Source organism: Drosophila pseudoobscura, chromosome 3, assembly GCF_009870125.1.
Source record: "Drosophila pseudoobscura strain MV-25-SWS-2005 chromosome 3, UCI_Dpse_MV25, whole genome shotgun sequence".
NCBI lineage: Eukaryota > Metazoa > Arthropoda > Insecta > Diptera > Drosophilidae > Drosophila > Drosophila pseudoobscura.
The window spans coordinates 14,319,838-14,342,788 of record NC_046680.1 but is presented as its reverse complement, the minus strand read 5'-3'; the positions used below and the strand labels follow the sequence as shown (position 1 = coordinate 14,342,788).

The following is a 22,951-nucleotide window of genomic DNA, read 5'->3' as shown; positions in this document are numbered from 1 at the left end:
CACTGAGTTGAGTTGAGTTCGGTTTATGGGGCAATTAAGAAACGATGACGTCGTCGAGCGCTTCTTTTGGCGACTTCTGCAGGTGGCAGCATGGGATGGGTTGTGTGCGACGCCCCTATTCTCATTCCCATTCCTATGCGTAAATCTGTATATGTGGAACACGCGCTGCCAACGCCATGAGTTTATGTTTATGTTGCTCTGCAGGGCCAAGAAACAATGGAGCAACAGCAACCCCACACTCGCGCTGGCTGGCAACTACGGCTACGACTCGATACCAACCACTGGCACAGGCGCAGGCACTAGCACTAGCACTGCCAGAGGCAGTGGCAGCAGCGGTAGTGGTCCCTCCTCCCAGCAGCCAGTCAGTCTGTGCTCTGCATTGGCCAGCAGCAGACGGGAGTCAACGACGGAATCGCCGCGATCGCTTGGTCCTCAACCACGTCCACCGTTCGCCGTTCGCGCTCTTTGATTGTTCCGAGTTTTTCGACAGAATTTGTTCGGTTTTTGTGTAGTATATTTATTTATTTCTGTTGTTATCGCATGCTTCGTCTCGGTTTTTAGTTGAGGAATTAGCAAAATTTTATTTTAGACATTAAGGCGTTTGCGCCTGGGCAGGAGAAGCGAAGAGCAGCGGTTGCGTTCCTCGTAAAATCAAATCAACACAACTGCGGCCGGAGCCCATAAAAGTCATCCCCAAACAATTGACTTGGATCAGAGATCACTGTTGCAGCGTTGCAGCCTTAATGGTACGAGTAAACACTGCAGACATATGTACATACATACCTCTAGCGCGAATCGCTCTTATATAACGATAAATCAAGGGGAATGACAGCCGGGATCAGTTGTGACCGAGGTCCGGGAGGCAGTGTGGGAGGCCGGGCAGAGGCATTATTTTTGCGAGGTATTAATTGGATATACTAAAAATTCAAATTCGGGCTTCTTTTTACCCGAGGTGAAGCAAAGAATTCGACGTCTTACGATAGACGGCGTGGCATGGTGTGGCATGGCGTGGCGTGGCATGGCACATACCAAAAATACAATGGCCGACAACAAATAAGAACGGAATCACAAAACAAATAAATAGTCGGCCGAAAAATTCATTTCTCTGTCTCTTTGGATGTGTGTGCGCCACCGACAACCAGGAGCAAGTGTGTTTAAAAAAAAAAATAAAATATATAGAATTTCCCCCTGTCAAATATGTCAATATGCGCGCCCAAAAATGACATGACAATGAGATGATTTGAATAAACGACGTTTCAACCATATTGTCAGCCAGGAATTCACATATATGTACATACATATCTGTTTATATCTATGGACCATATATATATGTATATGCAGAAGACACAGCTTGATAACTGTACATATCAGCTAAAAATAACGGCATGTTCAAGACAAATTTGTTTCAAACAAAAGGCAACGCAGCGAAGCATCAAATGCGTAAACTAAAATACTGTGCCGTGCAAAAAAAAACCGTGAACATTATCTTATATTATTATATATTCTTATCGGGAATATCGAGATTTCCATCATTATACGCTTATTGAAATCTAAAAGAATCTGAAATTATATAATGCAATACGAGTAATTACCCATGAATAAGAATCCGATTTGGATATATTACGAGAATCAGAAGGTCCGAAGATCATCCTTGTGCCAAGTTTCATTCAAACGCTTGAACTGCAACTGCTTCTCATCAAAAATTGACATCTTTGTCTATAGTCTACAAATATCTGGCCAACTTTCGAAAACCCTCTGGCTAAGACAGCCACAGAAAAACTAGCACAAGAGTTTGTAGCAGAATCGTTTCTTTTCCCCAAAATGACGCACTTCATCTGCCGCAGCCGAATCGTGACGCAAATGCAACAACTCCCTCCACTCCAACTCTCCGCAGCGCGGAGGCAAATGCATCTGCAGCGGCTGGTGCACGAATCCAAGAATAGATCGCGGAAGTGGAGAAGTTGGAGAAGAGAAAGAGATCTTCCCGAGATGTAGATGTAGGAATGTACTCCTTATGAGTATGCTTACCTGTCGGCGCTGCCTCCATCAGCATCGATTATACTGAGATCCGATCCCCTTTGGGTTTTCCCGAGAATTGAAGATGACACTTTTGCTGGCTAGGCAGCCGCCCCATTTATTGTTTCAAACAAAGACGGAATAGAGTAAAAATAATATATTTAGATGTCAGACCAGAGCCAAGTATACGGCACTTGTGCACGCACTCCCCAGTCCCCCCGCGCCCACTCTTAACGAGCAATTCGCCCGCCGCCCGCCGCCCACTCATGTCGCCGCACCTAATTCTCGCAAAATATATTTGCAGGGAAGCGCAACAATTTTGAAAAAAGAATTCAAATAATCGTGCATATTTTGTCATATATTTTGTGAGTGCTTTGAACGTACGTCTCCTTCTCTAATTTACCTAATTTCTGTCCGAGTCGAAGCCAAAACTGAAATAAAAACGGTTTTCGAATGGGAATTTCTGGTTGCGTTGTCGCAGCAACAACATGTAAAATAAATAAATAAATATTTATGAATAAATTCTCGAAAAGAGCGTAATTGCGTTCACGTTCGTGCACACACCGGACGAACGATGTGAATGCTCTGCGCGTCCATAAAGTGTACGCACAAATATATTTAGTAAAAATATAAAAATATTGTTTAAATTAGAGACATCTGTGATGGGATGGGTATGGGTATGGGGATGCTATGCCAAAGGAAACACCTGCTCAAAAGTGACGTCGCTGATGTCCCACACATGTTCCGCACATTTCGAGTGACTTCATTTGCCTAGAGGGAGGACGATTTGAGAGTTAGTTAAGTTACTAAAAAAAGCCATTCAACCAACAATGCCCACCCCTCTTACTCCCCAGGAACGTGCCCTGTTCCATGTGCGTGTGGATTACCCGTTGCCATCGTCCGGAGTGCGACAAACAGTCCCAGTTGTCGGGGCCATAACGACGGGAGCGTGAGCGTGACCGTGTGTGCCTGGGTCTTTGTCTGAATCAGCCACAAAATGAAGCGCGACGTGTCCACATCGACAATTGGTCGGGACGAGGCCCGCCGTCCGCTGATGGAGGCTTACATGTTTCAGCGCCGTCTTCTGCTGGGATGCAGTATGCTGATGGTCATCTCTCTGATAATCTGGATTGTGGCCATATCAACAGATCACTGGATCATTATATCTGGCGGAACAGGTGCGTTAAAGTACTGACAGCGATTCCATCATGCCATGCTTCAAAGCCTTGTGCTCTATTCAGGCATCTTCATACCGGAGTCCAGACGCTTCTTCATGTCCTCGCACTCGGGACTGTGGCGGCATTGTCGGAACACAATCGTGCCTAATGCCTTGACCAATGCGCAGGTTGTCCGAAACTTCAGCTCGATGTCATACACATCCCAGACGAACATCAACGATGCCAAGCGCAACCTCTCACACATGGACTTCGTTAAGCACTTTGCAGAGGAAAAACTGAACGAGACGGATAGCTTCACGGAGTCGGCCCGTCGTCGCATGTTCGCGCATTGGGCACGTGGTGAAGAGGAGGATTTTCAGACGTTTCGCAATGCCTTCCGCAAGCTGGTCATGTCCACAGAGGAGAACCAGCGCCAGTTTAATGCGACAGCCATCAAGCCCATACCCATCGATCCCTTGGACGTCAATGGCATCATAGCGCGGAAGACCTTTGGCTCCGCCCTGCAGCGTGTCAAGTACAACAACACGTGGTCCTACTATGTGATACCGGAGGTGGCCCAGGAAGCTATATTCAGCAACTGGACAAACTACCCGCTGGTCGTTCGTCTCCTGGCCACCTACATTCGCGATATCAACATACCCGCCTTTGTACTTAATGATGAGCGTGTGATCCTGATACTGGTGCCGCCGCTACCGCCAAAAAGGGGCGGGCACACAGCCTTCTACAGTTACATACCCAACCGTGAGTGAAATCAATGGGGGGGATAGGATGTCGATTAACTAATCACCAAACCAAATCGTTTCTCGTACAGAGCGCTGCAAATATATCGACATGTTCCCCAACTCCAACACACTGCGAAACGAGCCCGGCTTCGACGACGAGGTGATGGGTAGGTCTTCTCCTCAACTGTGGGTTTTGACAGTCCGTAATTGGCAGTGGGTTGGTATTTCCTTTCAGACTACATCCGAACGCAGGCATCGTTTGCCTGCATCACACTGTTCGTAATGAGCCTGGGCGCCGTCTTCTCCTTCTATACGTTCATGAATCCTCGATACATGTTCAAGCGGCTGGCCGGCGGCATTCACCTGGTGGCTGCGTCCACAGCTCTGGTTGTTATCCAGGTTCTTTTCTCATCCATTGACTACACAAAGGACCACCTGTTCTATGCATATCCGGATGGTGCGGAGTTAACGTGAGTATCCACGAGAACCGAGTGGCATGTGCGTTTTTGTGGGTTTTTTGTCGCTAATAAAGCTCCCTCATCGCAGGTATGGATATGGCGTCTACTTGGCCTGGTTCACATTTGTGGATAACATTTTCTGCGGTCTAATGTTCCTGTGGTATTCTGGCAAGAAGAAGGGTGCCAAGGCGCCCAATGACGAGGTGGCCATGGCGGACGAGCCAACAATAATGGGCAGATAATAAAAGTATGCCGAAGATGATGATGGGCATTGTTTGAAGATGATAACGATGATGATGCCCTTCTTGCGACCAAAGACCAAAGCAGCCAGCGTATGTTTGGTTTGCTTTTTCACTTAAATTTGTTATTTGTTGTTTTCTTAATAGATGTATTGAAAGTGTTCGCTTTATTACGTTAAGAATGAAATAAAGATATTATTGGATTTCAGTAACTGCTAGCCGCTATGATTTCAATTCAAATATAACACAGAACTGTAATATCTAATATGCATCTCGGACGTAACATTGTGCAGCGATGCCAAAAGTCCGAATTAAAAGATAAATAAAGAGCTGTTGCGACGGCTACCCCTTCTTTGTAAATGAACGCAAAGCGGCTACTGAAAGCTCCTCGTTCGGTGTGCTACCGATCAGCAAGATCGTCCAAAAGAACAGCCAAAAAACTAGTAAACTAAATAATAAATATATCAATCATCTATTCGATGATGTGTGTACTCTTTTTGGTGGGGGGAGCGTCGCTTGTCCGTTCACTGGACTTTTAATTAATCTGACACTGCGACAGAAAGTTAAAAACGAGAAATGGAAAATGGAAACCCTAGTGAAACGGAAAAGCGATAAGTACAGTACTGATATAGAATTGCGGAAATTCCAGGCTCGAATTAATGCAGAAACTACTCAGACCCTTTTTTAAAGGTATTTCAACGATACTTTGCTAAAACCCTTTTTTAGGAAAGATATCTATCTAGATTGTAATATTCCACCGAATATCAAAATTGGGGAATATAGTTTCCAATCCTTGACGGAGACGGATTAACCCATTGCAGACAAAGGGGGTATTTTAATATTCAACAGAAGATAATGAAAATTGAATCATTTTTGCACAGTTCAGGTGAAACATATCGTTCAGATATCGCATTTCAGAGGAAATATGACATGGATCTACAAAAAGAATTTACAATCTGTAATATATGCCGACATTCACCTCATGTCATTCAACGGTTTGAATAGAGGGAGGTTAAGTGGGTTAAGTTCGACTTCTTATCGATATACGAGATGCTATATTGTTGTTGAGGCACCAAAATTAAGGCAAAAACAATCAAAGAAATCGCCGTAGCAGAGAAACAAATCAAGTATTTAAAGCAAGCCAGTCAAGTATAAAATAGATTCATTAATCGGATAAAACTATGTGTGCAGGGCTGAGAGATCTAGATAGCTAGTAATATTCGACGGAATCTCAAAAACGAGGAATATGAATAATATAACTTGAATTCCTCAGTATATTTACGGTATATTCTTAAAATGAGGCGGTATATTTTGGTATATTTCTGAGGGTCGGACACACTGATCGCAGCCAACTTCATTTCAACGCGTTCGGATTTTTAGGCCATTTATTTATTCGCAATTAATGCGAATGTAAATCTGAATTGTAGAGTTAATTTAGTGTGCACGAGTGCAAGGAAAAAGACTACTTCAATCTGGAGAAATTTTAACCGCGTGCGCCCATTGAACGACAGCGCGTTTCATTTTCTTTCGCATTTTTTCCTTATTTTTTCGCATCATCAGCCCCCGTCGGTGTGTTGGTGTTGGTGCACGCGAGTGTGTGTGTGTTTCTGCCGCCAATCCAAAACGGAAGCGTAAAAATGGATGTGGCTAAGCTGGATAAAATGAAGGTGGTGGACTTGCGGAACGAGCTACAAACGCGCGGTCTGGACACCAAAGGAGTCAAAGCCGTGCTCATTGAGCGCCTCCGGGCACATGTCGAAGGTGGCGGAGCCGGCGACGGAGGTAAATTTGTGTGTATGCATTGTGTGTCTGGTCTGTGCCTGTGCCTCTGTGTCTGTGCGCAAGTGTGAGTGAGTGGCTTGCCGCGTTATATTCTTGCTTTTGTTAGTGTGAGTGCCTGTGGCTCAGCGTGAATTTGTGTTGTTGTAAGTTTTCCTTATATAATGCACGAATCTTACATTGCATTTTCATTTCCATTTCCATTTCCATTTTGAATTGTCACTTTTGCATCGCTGCCACATTTTCGCTACCGCCACCAGATGGCGCACCAGTCACACCAAGCCGACGTCAGCGTCGCACGCGCTCAATGTCCCGCTCTCCCTCTCCCGTTGCAGCTGCACCCGTCGCCACAGAGCCAGAGCTCGAGACCCTGGAAGAGGAAGACCAGGCAGGAGAACCAGCCGCAGCCGTCGAGAAGCCGCAATCAGAGTCGGATATCGAGGCGGAGGCCGATTCAGCAGAGCCGGAGGCAGAGGACACAGTCGAGTCCGAAGCTGCCAATGATGAGGAGAAGCCACAAGCCAGAGAACCTGAGGAAAACGACGAGCCAGAGACAGAGGAAGCCGATGAAGCCACTACCGTAATAGGCCAAGAAGCAGACGAGCCGATGGAACAGGCCGAAGACAATGGCAACGATGCTCAGCAGCCGCTCCAAGCAGAGCAGGCTGTCTCAGAGGAGGCTGCAGAGGTCCCAGCTGAGAAGGCTGAGCCGGCAACAAACGGCGACAGCCAGAAAATGGACGTCGATGAGGAGGAGACGCCTGCTGCCCCCAAGGCGGAAGAAGAACAGGAAAAGTCTGAGGACCAGCCTCATGAGCGTCGCAAACGCTCGCACAGTCGGTCGCGATCCCGCAGTGGCTCCCGCTCGCCCAAGCATCGCAACAGCGGCGGAGAGAAGCGCGAGCCCAAGCCAGCTGCCGAGGAGCGCACGGTGCCAGAGGATGAGCCCACGATCGAGGAGAATAAAGTGGGATTAAGCTGGCGTAAGTATTTTACATGCTAATTGAGTAGTGAGAAGAATGCCGGGCCGGGTACAGTCATTATATCTCTCTTTTAGTGGACTCCGATTTGCATCTTCGCATCGATCCGACCACATTTGCTTCGGCCAAGCCCCTGACATCTGAGATTTATTCCCTGATTTGGTCTGGAGCTCGCGCCAACTACGGAGTGCGCGATGGTAAGGTCTGCTTTGAGGTGCGCCTCGCTGAGGAATCGCAGCCGGAAAATTCGCATCATTTCCGGGATGAGCCGTATGTGCGCGGCTTTCGCGTTGGCTTCTCGAAGTCGACGACTTCGCTGCTCTTAGGCGAAGCCGAACATTCCTTTGGCTACTGCGAGACCGGACGCAAGGCCAATGAGGGTGAGTTCGTAGACTATGGCAAGCCCTACCAGCTGGACGACGTCATTGGATGCTATCTGGATCTGGAGAGCGAGCCGTGCACCATCAAGTATACCCTCAATGGAGAGGATCTGGGGGTGGCATTTGAGTTCGAGAAGGGCATCCTGGGCGAGGAGGAGGCCCTCTTTCCGCATATTGTGACCAAGGGCTACGAGTACACGGTCAACTTCTCGGATGGTGAGCAGCTGCTGGTGAACGCTGAGAGGCCAACGCGCAAGCGCCGCAAGCATCGCAAGGAAGAGGATAAGGACGACGACAAAGATGATAACGATGGCGAGAAGTGGAAGGTTCTGGACGAGGCCACCGCCGACGACGATGAGGTCGAGAAAAAGGATGATGATGCGAAGACATCTTCGGAAAAGGCCGATGAGGAGGATTCTGATAAACGAGAGAAATCTGAAGAGGAACAAAAACCGGCACCAAAGGTAGAGACAGAAGCAGAGGAAGAGGCAGAGGCAGAGATCACAACAGAAGATGTTGAAAAGAAGCCAGAAGCTACTGAAACTGTGGAAACAGGTTAGTGGATGCATTCTTCTTGTAATAAAACCAAATATTTTGAACACATTTTAATTACAGCTGAGCCATCGTCTACTGAAGCCTCTGGGGAGACAGAAGCAGTTTCGAATGGCGATGCCAACGCTGAGAAGGCAAGTGAGGAGGCACCATCAGAGGAACAGAAATCCTCGACCGCCAATGATGAAGAGGACGACGATGGACCCTCGCCCAACAAGCGCATCAAGACCGACGAAGACTCCGAAAAGACGGAGACTGCGAAGGAAAAGGAAGAGGATAAGTCACAGTCGCGTGATGATGAGTACGAGGAAGTGGTTCCCGAACCCAGAGATACAGTCGCTCTGCTGTCGGACTACGTGCTGATTGGCCTGGTGGCTGTGGAGCAACTGATTGCCGGACCACAACGCGCCGGTTCGCGCAAGGAGTGCGAGGTCATTCTTCTGGTGGGTCTGCCCGGTGCCGGCAAAACCCACTGGACCCACAAGCAGGTGGCAGATAACGCTGACAAGCGGTACGAGGTCATTGGACCCGATTCCATCATAGCCAAGATGACGGTAAGTCTCACAGGGCACCCCACAACCCTCAAACGCCCAAATAAGATTCCATTCAAAAGGTGGCAAATTCTCATCCATTCCGTGTTCTGCTTAGATCGATGGCGCCTCTCGCAAGACGGTGCACAAGGGCCGTTGGGATAAGGTGCTGGAGATATGCTTGAATAGCTTGGGAGCCCTAGAAGATATCGCCATGAAGCGGCGTCGCAATTTCATCCTCGATCAGGTAAAACATACAGACACCCTACAGACACAGCCCCCAAACACACACACACACACCACTCACATACATACATACACACACACACACAAACACCAACGAACGATACAAGAAAAACAATAACAAAAAACGAAACAAGCGAGAATTATACGTTGATGATGAATTGGCACCCGCCCAGCCATGCAAGTGGCGCCTAGGGGCGTTGCGAATGTGGGGTCTGGTTCCTCCGGGAATGAGGCCCCACCTCTCCACCGACATCTCTCTTCACAAACGAAGACGCGCGACTCTGTTACCATTACTTTTTCGTTTGTTCTGTACATTTGAATACGCATTTGATTGCTCATTGCTCGCACGAAAGGTAATCCCAAGTGCCCTCCCTCCCCCGCTGCGGAGTGGGAGGGCGCCGCCAACTGCCTAGCCGGCAGGCAGGTACGTCCTAGACGTGTAAGTCAATCCGATAATTAGTGTCTCTAAGTATGTACGATGCCAGTAAGTATGTGCCAGAGTGTGTACCAATCAGATCTGTATTATTAAGTCTTACTTAGGTGCAACAGTTGACGGGGCAGTGTTTGAGGAGAGGGAAGTGTAAGAGAAGGGAGAAGGAGGAATGTTGAGATGGCAGGAGAAGGAAGAGTGAATGAGGAGGAGAAGAAGGAAGGAAGATGGAGCGTGCGGCATGGAAGCCACTGTAAGTAAATAAAAAACATACACAAAAACCAAATCTAAATCCGATCAGCGACTCGACTCGGTCGCATTTGTTCGTCTACAATCTAATCACATATGTATATGTATACTATACGTATTAGTACCTACTACTATCTCTCTACTCTCTACTCTCTCTCTCTAAATGCCAACTATCTCATATAAATATATGTATGTGTATCTACAGAGAGAGCTATGCGATGCTGCTTCAGCCGATAACAACCAACAGAGCACCAACAACCACACCACTTGTACCTTTACTTAAAATATTATCCCCCTACCCTCACCCCCCATATATATATATATGCAATCATTAGTCAACTGTTGTTAGTTGTTGTTAATAGGGCCCCCGAGGCCCCGTCCTAGGTATTATATGAGTACAACCCCCGCACCCTAATCCGCCCGGTACTCCTCCCTACTCCCTGGCGGAGTGGAGTGCAGTCAAGTGGAGTTTGTGTGTGTGGGTGTGAGTGAGTGACCTTGTGACAGGTATGTGTTAGCTTGTAAGCGCCAAAACTGAAACCGGAGTTGGTGTCTCCCGACGATAAACGGCGACTACGTCTGCGTTTCCCGGGGTTTGCATCGTCCTGCAACAACAGAATCATCAACGTGTTTCGTTTCTCACCGACTATCCAACAAAACTACAACAACTACAACCAACCATCCCCAAAACCAACAACTCCAACAACAACTGGCAGACTACAATCTATTCAAAACCCCAACCAACCAAACGATCAACTATATACTTGTAGACGAATGCCTATGCCTCGGCCCAGCGACGTAAAATGAAGGGTTTCAACGACTTCAAACGCATTGCGGTCGTTTGCATACCCGGCGAAGATGAGTTGAAACGTCGGATCGCCGAAAAAGAGGAAAAGGGAAATGCTTTTACAGTTAAAGAATCAACAATTAATAACTTACGAGGTAAATATTGTCCACCACACATGGCAACGAATTGAAACAATTGACAAATATCCAGATAATGTACGACTGTGTATCTATATATACATATACATACATACATACTACCCTACTTTAAGGAGGCATTTATGTACAAAAAAAAAGAAATGAAAAGACTATGCAATACAATTTGTTATGTAAAGTATTTAGTTTGTAAGCAGCTGCATTTTATGTATATCTGTACGTAATTGTAACTGTAAGACTCTACAGATATCTCGCATTCGCTTATAATTTCGATTTTATTATGATTTACTTTATTCATAAATCTATCTATCTATAATGTCTTATGCAATCCCAACAAACCCCGTTTCCCCAAAACAACTGGGAAGCAACGTGTGCGAGCGCCTTTTCCTCAAAAAACTTTGTTTGTCTAAAGAAAAAAAAGATTTAATTTTCCCCTCCCTCAAGGAGAAAGGGATCTCTCATTCAATTACATTGAAATAGTCCTAGTAAACAACCGGTTGAACTCCAGCACAGCCTGTGCTGCTGCGGTTGCTTCTTTGAGTTCTAGAATCTCCCTCTCTCTCAAGTAAATCAACAAGATTTCGCCTTCACACGGCTCCCACAGTTGTCCCACATCCTCTATTCCAGTCCCGTCCTGGCCTCTTACCTTATATAATGTGTAATGTGTATATTGATAACACGTAAATCTCACACAGCATAAACTTCAGTCATAATTGTAATGCCAAATCACTCTTTTTGCAGCCAACTTCACTCTGCCCTCGCTGGAGTTTGGCTGGTTCGATGACATAATCTACACGGAGCTGAGCGGCGACGAGGCCAAGAGCGAGGTGAAGAAGTACAACGAGAAGGGCAAGAAGGCTATCGATGCGGACAGGTCCAGGGACAAGCGATCTCGGGGCGGCCGCGACAATTACCGACGTGACGAGCGCAACCGCAATCGCTACAACGATGATCGTCGCCGGGAATATGGCGGACAGCGACACGAAAGCCGATGGAATGACTCGAGGCGCGGTGGCGGTGGAGGCGGCGGCGGTGGTGGTGGCGGCGGAGGTTACTCCAGCAACAGTGGCGGTGGCGGCGGGGGCAGCCGTGGCTATGACAATCGCCGGACCAGCTATGGAGGTGGCGGCGGAGGCGGGGGCGGTGGTGGCCAACAGAACTGGATGCAGAACAATCGCAGGAGCGGCTACGACGACCGTGGCTATGGAGGTGGTGGCGGCGGCGGCGGCGGTGGTGCCGGAGGCGGCAGTCGTGGCTATGACAACCGTAATCGTGGGTACACTGGCGGCAGCGGAGGTGGGGGCGGAGGAGGCGGCGGTCAGCAAAACTGGATGCAGAACAACCGCCGAAGCGGGTACGATGATCGCGGATACGGTAGCTCGCGAGACTATCGCGATCGAGATCGCGGCAATGATCGCAGCCGAATAGGTAGTACGGATCGGAATCGGGGAAGCAGCCAGAGTAGCTACCGCTCCGGAGGAGGCACTCATCAACAACGGGATTTTCGGCCTGGCCACCGCGACACCAAAGAAGATAGTCGCGGTGGCTATGAGCGGTCAGCTGCCCAATCTGTGCCTAAGTATGGCAATAATTCGGCCGGAAGTGGCGTAGGAGGAGGTGGCGGTGTTTACGATCAGTACAAGCAGCAAACGAGTGGAACAGCCGGCGGCGGCAAGGTGAGTGGTGTGATAAGTCGCCACCGACTTTCTGCTAATTCACGATTTATTCTTTGCAGTCCTCTCTAAGCGGCAAGTGGAGCACCTATACCCAGCAGCAACAGCAGCTGCATCAGACAGGAGTCTGGCAGCAGCAACAGCAGCAGCCGTCACAACAGTACCCACAGCAGCAGCAGCAACAGACCGCCGGCCAGCAACCATATTGGGGATATAATCAAATGCAGGGTGCGTACGGAGAATAGTTATCAATCCGCTTAGATAAAGCAACTAAAATGTTGTCGTTTTTATTTTAGCTGGTTATGGAAACCAGCAGCAGCAAGCCTGGCAGGGTGCCGATCCTCAGCAACAACAACAGTGGATGTCCTGGTGGCAGGTAAGCAAAGACATTCATTCGTTTCGGCCCTCGAAAGACGACTAAATGAAATGCACTTGAATTCTCTTCCCCTCCAGCAACAGGCACAGGGCTCTGGTGGAGCAGCGGTCGGTAATGCCAGTGGAGGCGCGAGCGGCAGTGTAGGAGGCGTCGCTGGGAATAATGATGGCGGTGCCACCAATCATTATTGGTCTCAATATTCATACTCCACACAGTCCAATTCTGGCGCCGACAAGAAGTAGCATAAAGCGGCATCCTGCACTCCCGCACCTCTGTCCGTCTGTCAACAGGCAAATCTTCATTTGGACAGAAGCAAACAAAAAATGAACTAAACTAAACTTTATATGATAGTTTTTAAACATTAACAAACCGATTAAAACAAAAATAAACCTTAGTTTGGCCAGTTTTAAGCGTCTGGCCGTTTGGGCTAGTCCAAACCACCACAAAAGGCAACCATACCCGATCTTGCGACACACAAAACATAATACTAAACTGTGTACTATGAAACAGACTCCAGATACTATTTTATTTCATATTGGTTAAATGTAGTCTACGACATCCACATCCACCTCTATATTCGGTTTCTATTTTCCAACGGGCATTTGTCTTTTGCTCCCTTAGAGCAATACACAGAAACATGATTTTAAATTTTTGGCAGTACACAATCTCTAGACAGTACAATTTGTTCTAACGTTTTATTACGATTATTGTTTTAAATTGATGAAACAACATAAACAGTTGGAAGACAACTATAAGCAAGGAAAGTTTAACAAATAAATCTATGCATTGAAAGCGACTTAACCAAAAATGTTTAATTATTATTGCCGGAATGGTAATTGCTGACGGACCAAGAACTTTGCTCGCTCAAAGGTCCCGTAGTTACATGAGGGCGGCGATTTGGGACATTTGATAAGACGTTTTATCAGTATATTCGGAAAATATTTTGCGTGATTAAACAAAAAATGTCGATACGATATTTTTGTTGGCTTTGTAGAAAGAAACAAATGTTTTTTATCTCGAATTCATCCTAAAAAATATATTTTCCTCTATTCAAATTCAATATATTTTCAACTGCCATCGTAGAGGGTATTTTGCTTCTTTAAACGATTTGAAATTGATTTCTTTTTCCAAGAAAAACGAAAATCCATTATTAAATGTGAATTAGGCAGGGAATTCGAATTATTTACTGCTGTGGTCGCACTCGACCAGGCACAGTGACCGATAGAAATATAAGCTGTACCTTTTTCTTTCTAGACGAAGTGATAGCAGCGCTCGGAAATGAAGATAATTATATTTTGAAGGTACAGTTTGGTAAGACTTGGTGTTGATTAACATCTAATTTTAGCAAAAATGGTGCCATTACCAACACTACAATGATTGTTTGTTATGACCATTCACACATAATTTGATTTGAATCAAACCAAAATCAAACTAAAATCTATGACTGGAATACCACAGATATTTTTGTTCAGCTGATTGCGCCGTGCGGCACACTTCTGTGCACGCTTTTATCTAAAATATCAGCCACTAGCGACACGATCATTAGATTAGCAAGGTAATGATAGTATATTAACCGTACATAATTCTGCTTGTAAGTATATTCGTGCGCAATTTGCTATAGATCTTCGTATCGGTGTCTAAATAATGTACATTCATACATAAAATATGTGCAGATGTACTCGAATTGTGATAAGAAAGCGTCGTTTGGATGACACATACCACAGTCAGAAATTAAGGCGGTTTCAATTGATTTTCCACAGAAAGAACTGAGGTGAACCTGACAAAATGGCGGTGATTCAATTATTTAACGAAATTGGGACCATCTTTCGGAATGTGAGTATGCCAACGCCTATAATTTGTATACCTTCGTCGTCATGCGATAACCATTGCCTCTTGGGACAGACACCCACGTTTGCACTTGTTCTAGAAATATTCCTGCTCATTACCGTCATCTGGCTGCTGCTCCATAAACGGGGCGGTGGACGGCGCCGTCGCTTTACCAAAGAGGAGGAGGACTTCATAATTGAGAACTATGAGCCAGAACCCTTGGTGGGTGAAACTGATCCAGATCATCCCTTGCTGCGCACCCGTTTGGTGGCGTCCAAGGTGGGCAAGCGCATAAACGTCGATGGACACGATTGCCTCAACCTGGGCTCGCACAACTACTTGGGTTTCCTTGAAGACCAGGACATTCTGGAGGAGGCGTGCAAGTCTCTGCGCAAATATGGTGTCGGATCGTGTGGTCCTCGCGGTTTCTATGGAACTATGGATGTGCACTTGGAGCTGGAGGAGCGTATTGCCAAGTTCATGGACCTCGAGGAAGCTATTGTGTATTCCTATGGCTTTTCGACGGTGGCCAGCGCCATTCCCGCATACGCCAAGCGTGGCGACATTATATTTGTGTAAGTAATTTTTGAAAATTGGCTATATGTTGGGTTTTCAACAGCTCCTCTACCCTTCCAGAGATGAAGGTGTCAACTTTGCCATTCAAAAGGGATTGGATGCGTCTCGCAGCACGATCGCATTCTTTAAACACAATGATGTCAAGGATCTTGAGAGGCTGCTCGTCGAGCAGGAGAAGCGTGATCAGAAGAACCCCAAGAAGGCTCTCAAGACGCGTCGATTTCTTGTTGCAGAGGGCATCTACATGAATACGGGCAAGATTTGTCCGCTTCCCGAGCTCGTGGCTCTGCGCAAGCAATACAAATTGCGTATTTTCATCGATGAGAGCGTTTCCTTTGGCACACTTGGCAAAGGAGGACGAGGTGTCACCGAGCACTTCAATATCGACGTAAGTGAAGGACTTTTCATTGAGAAACCAAACTTATCTCGTCTTTTCCATTAGCGGGACGAAATCGATCTGATATCCGCTGGTATGGAGGGATCCATGGCCACCATTGGCGGCTTCTGCGTGGGCTCACATTTCATAGCCGAGCATCAGCGTCTCTCCGGCCTGGGCTACATATTTTCCGCTTCACTGCCGCCCATGCTGACCCAAGCTGCCATTTCTGCCCTCGATCGTTTCGAACGGGAGCCGCAAATCTTTGAGCAATTGCAGGCCAAAGCCCAGTTGTTGCATCAGATCTTTTCGCGTTTCTCCAAGCTGCGCCTGTGCGGCGATGAGTTGTCCCCCGTCAAGCACTTGTATTTGGCCATTCCCGGAGAAACCTTCGATGCGGAACGGAAGCGCCTCATAGATGTTGCCGACAAGGTATTGTTGCTCCTCGTGCTGTATATTCAAAATGTAGTCTAACATTATCCCCATCCGCAGTGTATTGCTCGAGGCGTGGCGGTCGTGGAGGCAGCCTACCTGCAGAATAGGGAACGCAAGCCAGTGCGTCCTAGTATACGAGTTGCCGTGAACCGTCTGCTGGAAGAGGCGGAGATTTCCGCCGCTTTTGAGATCATCGAGAATGTTAGCAGCGCAGTCCTTTAGAGCATACATGGAGGACTTCTTGAGTGTGTTTAGTATTAATGTTAATTGTATCTGGATTGTAGTCCTAATCTTACGCACTTTCGAGTACAATTGAAAACTTTATGATCAGTATGGAATATTGCAGTTCAACTATGATGAACACCCTCCACTTGCTTAATATTTCAGCTTCGACCAGCATTGCACTACATTTTAATGGCTTTTCTTGTTGGTGGTGCATGTAATAGACCTTGTTTTTTTTAATAAAGTAGTCTTTCAAACATACGACTCGTATAATTGTTTGTAAGAAAATGCCTGGCACTTGACGACAACAGCATTATCTCATCCAATTTGCATATAACGACGCTTCGATGCCGGTTCAACTATGTCAACCGTAAAGGCAATCATCAATCAGGGGCAATTAGTCTATATATACTAAACATACTCTGTTATCAGGCGGAAAAACATGCAATGTGCAGCATTGCTTTGTTGTTTATATGCGCGAATCAAAAGAAAAAGAAAACTTGGAATAACAGCTGTTTTGGACGCTACAAAAGCTCTCCGAGCGAGAAAGAAGCAAAGCTTTTGTGTGGGCTTGCAGGCTGATAAAAAAGCACAGTACAGTTCGTCGCCGTCGGTCGTGGAAACTCTTTCTCTGTGCTCTGTTCTCCGTTTTCATCTTCTGATTTTTTCGCCGACATGGGCGACGCCATGAAAGTTAAGGTTAAGGACATCGAGACACTATTCTCAACGGATGGCTACTTGAGGCCTTTCGAGCGTGAGATCCGACGACGGTAAGTAAGTTCGCCCGCTGCCGGCTGTCGGTCATGTAATCCAAGGTTGGCGCCGGCTTTATGTGCGCGGCTGATAAGCCCCACCCTCCGGTCTGTTGTCCAGTGCCGGTCGCAGATCAGATGCATAATCATATCAGTTGCATTGGCCTGCAGGCTTGAGCGCCATGCAGTTGGAAAAACTGTGTTCGCAATGTCATTAGAAGGTCACCGGTGATTGTTGCCTCCGTGCGTGTTTTTTTTTTTTTTTTGTATATAATATACTATACATTTTATATTTATCTTAATTAACGGACAGGAGTACAGGGAGTACCCCCGCGGTCTGCGGTACTGCCGCAAAGCATTGCTTCGCAGTGGCGTGGACCCCTACTCCGTCTGCTCCTTCCGCCTTCTCTCTAGCGTTCGCATCACGCTAGAGGCGAACTCCGCAGCCGCTTCCCCACACCTTCGGGTCTGCCAGCATCAGCGGTACCAGAGTCTCGGTACTGACCCTATGCCACACTCCTTTATGGGGTCGGAAACGATTCATTCACACATCCACTTTTACCACAAATCTAATATATCCCAATACTCATTTTGAGTATCGGGTATAAAAATCTTGTTCCATTCGCGAGTTATTAATTTTGCCAACAAAAGTGGTCATTCGGACCATAGTGTATCTGTTGGATTCGCAGCGTGTTACCGGCGTGTTTGCAGCATGAATGAGATGATTTTGGCCTTGGTCGCTGACGCTCACGCCTTTGCGGGCTTGTGGCCGAAATTGTGTCAAATTCAGGGCTGCGCGCTATGCGATCTTTATTTTATCATCGCAGATGCAGATCTCAACTGTTTGGCGTTTGATTCTTTGCAGACATGGCGTACTCCAGGAGTGGCTGGACAAGATCAACCAAGGCGATGGCGGAATGGACCAGTTCACGCAGGGATACAAATACTACGGCCTGCACTTTCAGCCGGACAACTCGGTGATTGCCCGGGAGTGGGCACCGGGGGCCAAGAATGTCTATCTGGCAGGCGACTTCAGTAAGTGGGACGCTTTTCGCAGCTATCACCAACAGAACTAATGATTTCCCATCCCCACCCCCACAGATAACTGGCACTGGGAGTCGCATCCCTTCAAGAAACTTGAGTTTGGCAAGTGGGAGCTGCATCTGCCCCCCAATGCGGATGGCAGTCCACAGATCAAGCACCTGAGCGAGATTAAGATCATCATTCGGAACCATTCTGATCACTTGCTGGATCGCCTGTCGCCCTGGGCCAAGTATGTGGTGCAGCCACCAAAGGAGGCCAACCAAGGGGTTAACTACAAGCAGTACGTGTGGCAGCCACCAGAATCGGAGCGCTACCAGCGCCAGCATTCCCGTCCAGCCAGGCCCAAGTCCTTAAGGATTTACGAGTGCCATGTGGGCATTGCCTCGCAGGAGCCGCGCGTGGGCACCTACGACGAGTTCGCCGATCGCATTGTGCCCCGCATCAAGCGGCAGGGGTACAACTGCATCCAGGTGATGGCCATCATGGAGCACGCCTACTATGCCAGCTTTGGCTACCAGGTGACCAGCTTCTATGCCGCCTCCAGCCGCTGCGGCAACCCAGAACAGTTGAAGCGAATGATTGATGTTGCCCATTCCCACGGGCTGTATGTCCTGTTGGATGTCGTCCACTCGCATGCCTCGAAGAATGTACAGGATGGCTTGAACCAGTTTGACGGCACCAATAGCTGCTTCTTCCACGACGGAGCCCGCGGCGAGCACTCTCTGTGGGACAGTCGTCTGTTCAACTATGTGGAGTACGAGGTGCTGCGCTTCTTGCTGTCCAACCTGCGCTGGTGGCACGACGAGTACAACTTTGATGGCTACCGTTTCGATGGCGTCACCTCAATGCTGTACCACTCGCGAGGCATTGGCGAGGGCTTCAGCGGCGATTACAATGAGTACTTTGGCCTGAATGTCGACACGGATGCTCTCAACTATCTGGGGCTGGCCAATCATATGCTGCACACGCTGGACCCCGAAGTCATCACCATTGCGGAGGTAAGTCAGTCCCTAGCGAACCCTGGCGACATCTTTCACATAAATATCTTTTGTAGGATGTCTCGGGAATGCCGACTCTGTGCCGTCCCGTCTCGGAGGGCGGCATTGGCTTCGATTATCGCCTGGGCATGGCTATACCGGACAAGTGGATTGAGCTGCTCAAGGAGCAGAGCGACGACCAATGGAGCATGGGGGACGTGGTCCACACCCTAACCAATCGCCGCTGGATGGAAAATACGGTGGCGTACGCAGAGTCGCACGATCAGGCCCTGGTCGGGGACAAGACCATTGCCTTCTGGCTTATGGACAAGGAAATGTACACGCACATGTCGACGCAGTCGGACTCCAGCTTGATTATCGATCGTGGCCTGGCACTGCACAAGATGATACGCCTGATCACACATGCCCTCGGCGGAGAGGCCTATCTGAACTTCATGGGCAATGAGTTTGGACATCCCGAGTGGCTGGACTTCCCCCGCGTGGGCAACAACGACTCGTACCACTATGCCCGTCGGCAGTGGAACCTGGTGGACGACAACATGCTGAAGTACAAATACCTCAATGAGTTCGATCGGGCCATGAACGAGGCTGAGCAGCGCTACGGTTGGCTGCATTCCGGACCCGCCTACGTCAGCTGGAAGCACGAGGGCGACAAGATCATCGCCTTTGAGCGTGCCGGACTGGTCTTCGTCTTTAACTTCCATATACACCAGAGCTTTACTGGCTACCGCGTGGGCACCAACTGGGCGGGCACCTATCAGGCGGTGCTCTCCTCAGACGATCCTAGGTTTGGCGGCCACAACCGCATCGATGGCAATGTTAAGCATCGCTCCGACCCGGAGGGATACGCTGGTCGTTCCAACTTCATTGAGGTCTACAGCCCATCACGTACGGCCGTAGTCTATGCCCGCGTCAGCGATTAAGCTCGATAAGCATTAAACTCAGATCACTGAAATTATTAATGCCTAAACGAATTTCAATGCTAGTAATTAGTCTTTGGTTATGTTCCGAATCGAATCGGGAAAGCTACTACTGAAATACATATATACACCCTGAGGTATAGTTTTCTAAAAAAAAACAAAAAAGGTTTCCGATTTTCAAAAAGCACGATCATATGAGGGGGGTCGTAGGTCATTATATACGACTTTTCAATCAAACCAGACTGATCTTTACATAGATTAGTAGTGTAATTACGAGGGAAAAATGTGATTTATAAAGCCATTAAATCGTTAGGGTGAAAGGTAGACTCTTTCAGTTGCTAGTTTCCATGCGATCGTGATGATGATCGTTCTTCTCTGTTTGCTGGTGGTTTTCCCAAAGGTACGAAACCTTATTTTTTCACGCGCTATACCGATTTAATTCTAAGGACTCTCTTTGGCAGGGATGTATACCCGAATTGGTACTGAAAACAACAAAAATTGAATGCAAAACAAATCCGAAGTTCGTTGAAAATGTCACATGTTACCTCAAGGCGGTAACTTGGGAGAAGTCGCTTGTTCAAATGGACTGTCATCTTAAAGAACCCTTAAGGAATCCAACCGTAAGAAGGAATACTTATTTTTAGCGAATAATATCTGAGAAAAGTTTGCTTGCAGGTGCATATTAAGCTATATAAAAAGGACTATAACAACCAGTATAAACCATTTCTGGCGAATGTTGCGTTTAACTTGTGCGACTTGATAGCTGGGAAGGCTTTCCTACCCTACGGCCTATTGATGTGGAAAACATTGAACAAGTTCACGAATGCCAACCACTCTTGTCCTTTTGTTGTAACTAGCAGCACAGATTTCTTCCTAGGGACTGAATAACTCCGTTATGAACTATTGTAGGGTCATCTCTTCGCGCGGGACATGGTTTTCGAAACCAGCAATTTACCGTCATCCATTCCAATGGGTGCATACTGGATATCCTCGACATTTTCCGAAACCTATTCGGAAGGGAGCAAAGCGAGCTATGGCACTGTTAATTGGTATTGGGAGATCATGCGAAACAAGAGGAAACCAAAAACAATTAAGGGTAAAAGAACTACATTGACCGTCGTGATGGTTTGAATTTAAATTTAAATGTGTACCAAGCGTTACCTGACGTTTCAATTAAACACATCTGGCAGCGCTGTCATAATTTTCATCGATTTTAATTTGAGGAACTGCCACCACCAGCGATCATCTGTCGCGTGATTTATCGAAGCACTGCCATCTCAATTGCGGAACAACAAAAAGCCGCCAAGTCCCTCAGCTGATTTAAACTGGCCAATTGTTTGGGCGAGTACTATAGAAGTGAAACCAGAGCCACCAAAATGGACAATCTGGCTGCCACGGCTGACGGAGCTTCTATTTATTCGCTTACACTCGTGTTCTTTTAATGAAAGCATTCATGTCGAACCAACATATCAGGGAGATGTGATGTCAGTGAATGCTTTAAATTAACAACTAAATTTACATTTAAATATCGTTTAATTGAGAAAAGTAAATTGCTTTTTAAATGGAAACCTATATTCACATACAAAACTCGAAATCGGATTTTAGTTTCAATAATGCGTTTGTCAGTGGCTTTACTTGTTGGCGCCTTGCTGATCTGGAGCGTGGTAGAGTAGTTGTTAGATAATTGTTGTAAATAAGGTTTATTTGAACATGTATATTTACTTTAAGTGCTGCGAACCTAAGGTAATATATAAGACGACGAATTTAGAATGCTTCACCATTCCAATGCTCACTGCTAATGCCTCGTGCATCCTGAAGGCCATAAACTGGAATATGGCCGTGGCCCAGATGGATGTGTATTTTCTGCAGCCTGTGAACAATATGACGGTAAGCGAGCGCTGCAACATTTTCCTGTAACGTAACTTAAACGCCATAGCCATTGATCTAACTTTTCCGATTGCAGGTTCGTATAAAAGTCTTTAAACGAGACTACAGCAATAAGTATCATCCTTTTCTGGTGGATGTTTTGGTTAATCTATGCGACATTATTGACCGAAGAAATCATAGTCCTTATGGAAAGTACATGTGGAATCTGTTCAAACGTTATACCAACTTTAATCACTCATGCCCATTTGTGGTAAGATCAAAAACTGTAACTCTATAGCTGGCATCTTCATGTGACATTTTATTTCCACAGGGCCACATGTTTGCACGTGATTTATTCATAGATGAGAGCGTTGTGCCTATTAAGCTACCGTTGGGCTACTACCAAGTTTCATTGACTTCGTTTGAAAACTACAGAGACAAGCCACCCCTATGTCTGGGTACGATCAAGTTCTATGCCCAGTCCATGATTCCAGTGACGTCGAAACGAAATAGAACCATGCCAATGAACAGAACCAATATCCAGGATACGCTGCAAACCGCCATTATACCCGTACAAATTGGGAATTAAGTGGAATATGAATTGAATATTTTGCATGAGAAAACTTTTTTCGAATTCAATTAAATCGCTTTATAATGTTACCTGTGAAGACCTGCTGTACGTATAATTGAATGTAGATAACAACTAAATGTACATTTAAATATCGTTTAATTGCGAAAAGTAAATTGCTTTTCAACTGGAAACCTATATTCACATACGCATCTCGAAATCGGATTTTAGTTTCAATAATGCGTTTGTCAGTGGCCTTACTTATTGGAACGTCGTAAAATAGTTGTTAGATAATTGTTGTAAATAAGGTTTATTTGAACTTGTGTATTTGGTACCCAGTCCATGGTTCCAGTGACATCGAAACGAAAATAGAATGAAGCCCATGAACAGAACCAATATCTAGGACACGCTGCAAGCCGCCATTATACCCATACCAATTGGCAATTAGTTGGAATATGAACTGAATGTTGCCTGAGAAAACTAATTTCGACTTCATCTAGTTAAGTGCCAGCCGACACCAGCAGATGGCAAAGTCTCCTGTCTCTGGCGGCTTCTGTTTTCGGTTGATGACGGTAAGCTTTTAAATTTTTAAAATTGTATTTTATTGTTTATAATAA

General features: G+C 46.6%; 6 protein-coding genes across 10 annotated transcripts; all 6 read left to right on the top strand.

Annotated features, from left to right (window-relative positions):
* Nucleotides 1-4,831, top strand: LOC4804659 (uncharacterized). 2 transcript variants are annotated; one of them, XM_015184604.2, is made up of 6 exons: nt 1-746; nt 2,871-3,194; nt 3,258-3,935; nt 4,006-4,083; nt 4,131-4,386; nt 4,463-4,831. In XM_015184604.2, the coding sequence occupies exons 2-6, from the start codon at nt 3,014-3,016 to the stop codon at nt 4,614-4,616; spliced, it is 1,347 nt and encodes a 448-aa protein (XP_015040090.1). In that variant the 5' UTR covers nt 1-746; nt 2,871-3,013; the 3' UTR covers nt 4,617-4,831. The 2 variants fall into 2 exon arrangements, with proteins under 2 accessions (XP_015040090.1, XP_001361186.1); XM_001361149.4 differs by having other exon boundaries at nt 6-746; nt 4,152-4,386.
* Nucleotides 4,832-5,938: 1,107 nt separating this feature from the next.
* On the top strand, nt 5,939-13,551 carry LOC4804657 (heterogeneous nuclear ribonucleoprotein U-like protein 2). 3 transcript variants are annotated; one of them, XM_015184603.2, is made up of 10 exons: nt 5,939-6,395; nt 6,728-7,375; nt 7,450-8,307; nt 8,368-8,858; nt 8,953-9,081; nt 10,530-10,701; nt 11,443-12,377; nt 12,437-12,602; nt 12,671-12,750; nt 12,828-13,551. In XM_015184603.2, the coding sequence occupies exons 1-10, from the start codon at nt 6,251-6,253 to the stop codon at nt 12,990-12,992; spliced, it is 3,789 nt and encodes a 1,262-aa protein (XP_015040089.2). In that variant the 5' UTR covers nt 5,939-6,250; the 3' UTR covers nt 12,993-13,551. The 3 variants fall into 3 exon arrangements, with proteins under 3 accessions (XP_015040089.2, XP_001361184.3, XP_015040088.2); XM_001361147.5 differs by having other exon boundaries at nt 6,653-7,375; XM_015184602.2 differs by lacking the exons at nt 10,530-10,701; nt 12,437-12,602; nt 12,671-12,750; nt 12,828-13,551 and having other exon boundaries at nt 6,653-7,375; nt 11,443-11,580.
* Nucleotides 13,552-14,161: 610 nt separating this feature from the next.
* Spt-I (serine palmitoyltransferase subunit I) lies at nt 14,162-16,447 on the top strand. Of its 2 annotated transcripts, none has more exons than XM_001361148.5 (6): nt 14,162-14,305; nt 14,511-14,583; nt 14,653-15,152; nt 15,214-15,541; nt 15,596-15,961; nt 16,022-16,447. In XM_001361148.5, exons 2-6 carry the CDS (start codon nt 14,536-14,538, stop codon nt 16,184-16,186), a joined length of 1,407 nt encoding a protein of 468 aa, XP_001361185.1. In that variant the 5' UTR covers nt 14,162-14,305; nt 14,511-14,535; the 3' UTR covers nt 16,187-16,447. The 2 variants fall into 2 exon arrangements, with proteins under 2 accessions (XP_001361185.1, XP_033234777.1); XM_033378886.1 differs by having other exon boundaries at nt 14,221-14,341.
* Nucleotides 16,448-16,771: 324 nt separating this feature from the next.
* Nucleotides 16,772-20,036, top strand: AGBE (1,4-alpha-glucan-branching enzyme). Its single transcript, XM_001361146.4, has 4 exons — nt 16,772-16,956; nt 17,804-17,973; nt 18,040-18,980; nt 19,037-20,036. Exons 1-4 carry the CDS (start codon nt 16,862-16,864, stop codon nt 19,901-19,903), a joined length of 2,073 nt encoding a protein of 690 aa, XP_001361183.3. The 5' UTR covers nt 16,772-16,861; the 3' UTR covers nt 19,904-20,036.
* A 122-nt stretch (nt 20,037-20,158) lies between these two features.
* On the top strand, nt 20,159-21,101 carry LOC26532754 (uncharacterized). The gene is made up of 4 exons (XM_015184601.2): nt 20,159-20,300; nt 20,362-20,520; nt 20,576-20,749; nt 20,810-21,101. The coding sequence occupies exons 1-4, from the start codon at nt 20,259-20,261 to the stop codon at nt 21,029-21,031; spliced, it is 597 nt and encodes a 198-aa protein (XP_015040087.1). The 5' UTR covers nt 20,159-20,258; the 3' UTR covers nt 21,032-21,101.
* A 26-nt stretch (nt 21,102-21,127) lies between these two features.
* On the top strand, nt 21,128-22,542 carry LOC6898585 (uncharacterized). Its single transcript, XM_002138569.3, has 4 exons — nt 21,128-21,564; nt 21,629-21,787; nt 21,864-22,037; nt 22,098-22,542. The coding sequence occupies exons 1-4, from the start codon at nt 21,514-21,516 to the stop codon at nt 22,353-22,355; spliced, it is 642 nt and encodes a 213-aa protein (XP_002138605.3). The 5' UTR covers nt 21,128-21,513; the 3' UTR covers nt 22,356-22,542.
* The last annotated feature ends 409 nt before the right edge of the window (nt 22,543-22,951 follow it).

Coding starts and splice junctions, on each gene's coding strand:
- LOC4804659 (XM_015184604.2), top strand. CDS start 3,014: ATGAAGCGCGACGTGTCCACATCGACAATTGGTCGGGACGAGGCCCGC. Junction 3,195..3,257: donor CATTATATCTGGCGGAACAG/GTGCGTTAAAGT, acceptor TGCTCTATTCAG/GCATCTTCATACCGGAGTCC. Junction 4,084..4,130: donor CTTCGACGACGAGGTGATGG/GTAGGTCTTCTC, acceptor CGTAATTGGCAG/TGGGTTGGTATTTCCTTTCA.
- LOC4804657 (XM_001361147.5), top strand. CDS start 6,251: ATGGATGTGGCTAAGCTGGATAAAATGAAGGTGGTGGACTTGCGGAAC. Junction 12,603..12,670: donor GGGATATAATCAAATGCAGG/GTGCGTACGGAG, acceptor TTTTTATTTTAG/CTGGTTATGGAAACCAGCAG. Junction 12,751..12,827: donor AGTGGATGTCCTGGTGGCAG/GTAAGCAAAGAC, acceptor CTTCCCCTCCAG/CAACAGGCACAGGGCTCTGG.
- Spt-I (XM_001361148.5), top strand. CDS start 14,536: ATGGCGGTGATTCAATTATTTAACGAAATTGGGACCATCTTTCGGAAT. Junction 14,584..14,652: donor TTGGGACCATCTTTCGGAAT/GTGAGTATGCCA, acceptor CTCTTGGGACAG/ACACCCACGTTTGCACTTGT. Junction 15,153..15,213: donor CGTGGCGACATTATATTTGT/GTAAGTAATTTT, acceptor CTACCCTTCCAG/AGATGAAGGTGTCAACTTTG.
- AGBE (XM_001361146.4), top strand. CDS start 16,862: ATGGGCGACGCCATGAAAGTTAAGGTTAAGGACATCGAGACACTATTC. Junction 16,957..17,803: donor GAGCGTGAGATCCGACGACG/GTAAGTAAGTTC, acceptor GATTCTTTGCAG/ACATGGCGTACTCCAGGAGT. Junction 18,981..19,036: donor AAGTCATCACCATTGCGGAG/GTAAGTCAGTCC, acceptor TATCTTTTGTAG/GATGTCTCGGGAATGCCGAC.
- LOC26532754 (XM_015184601.2), top strand. CDS start 20,259: ATGATGATCGTTCTTCTCTGTTTGCTGGTGGTTTTCCCAAAG. Junction 20,301..20,361: donor TGCTGGTGGTTTTCCCAAAG/GTACGAAACCTT, acceptor TCTCTTTGGCAG/GGATGTATACCCGAATTGGT. Junction 20,521..20,575: donor AACCCTTAAGGAATCCAACC/GTAAGAAGGAAT, acceptor GTTTGCTTGCAG/GTGCATATTAAGCTATATAA.
- LOC6898585 (XM_002138569.3), top strand. CDS start 21,514: ATGCGTTTGTCAGTGGCTTTACTTGTTGGCGCCTTGCTGATCTGGAGC. Junction 21,565..21,628: donor CCTTGCTGATCTGGAGCGTG/GTAGAGTAGTTG, acceptor ATTTACTTTAAG/TGCTGCGAACCTAAGGTAAT. Junction 21,788..21,863: donor AGCCTGTGAACAATATGACG/GTAAGCGAGCGC, acceptor TTCCGATTGCAG/GTTCGTATAAAAGTCTTTAA.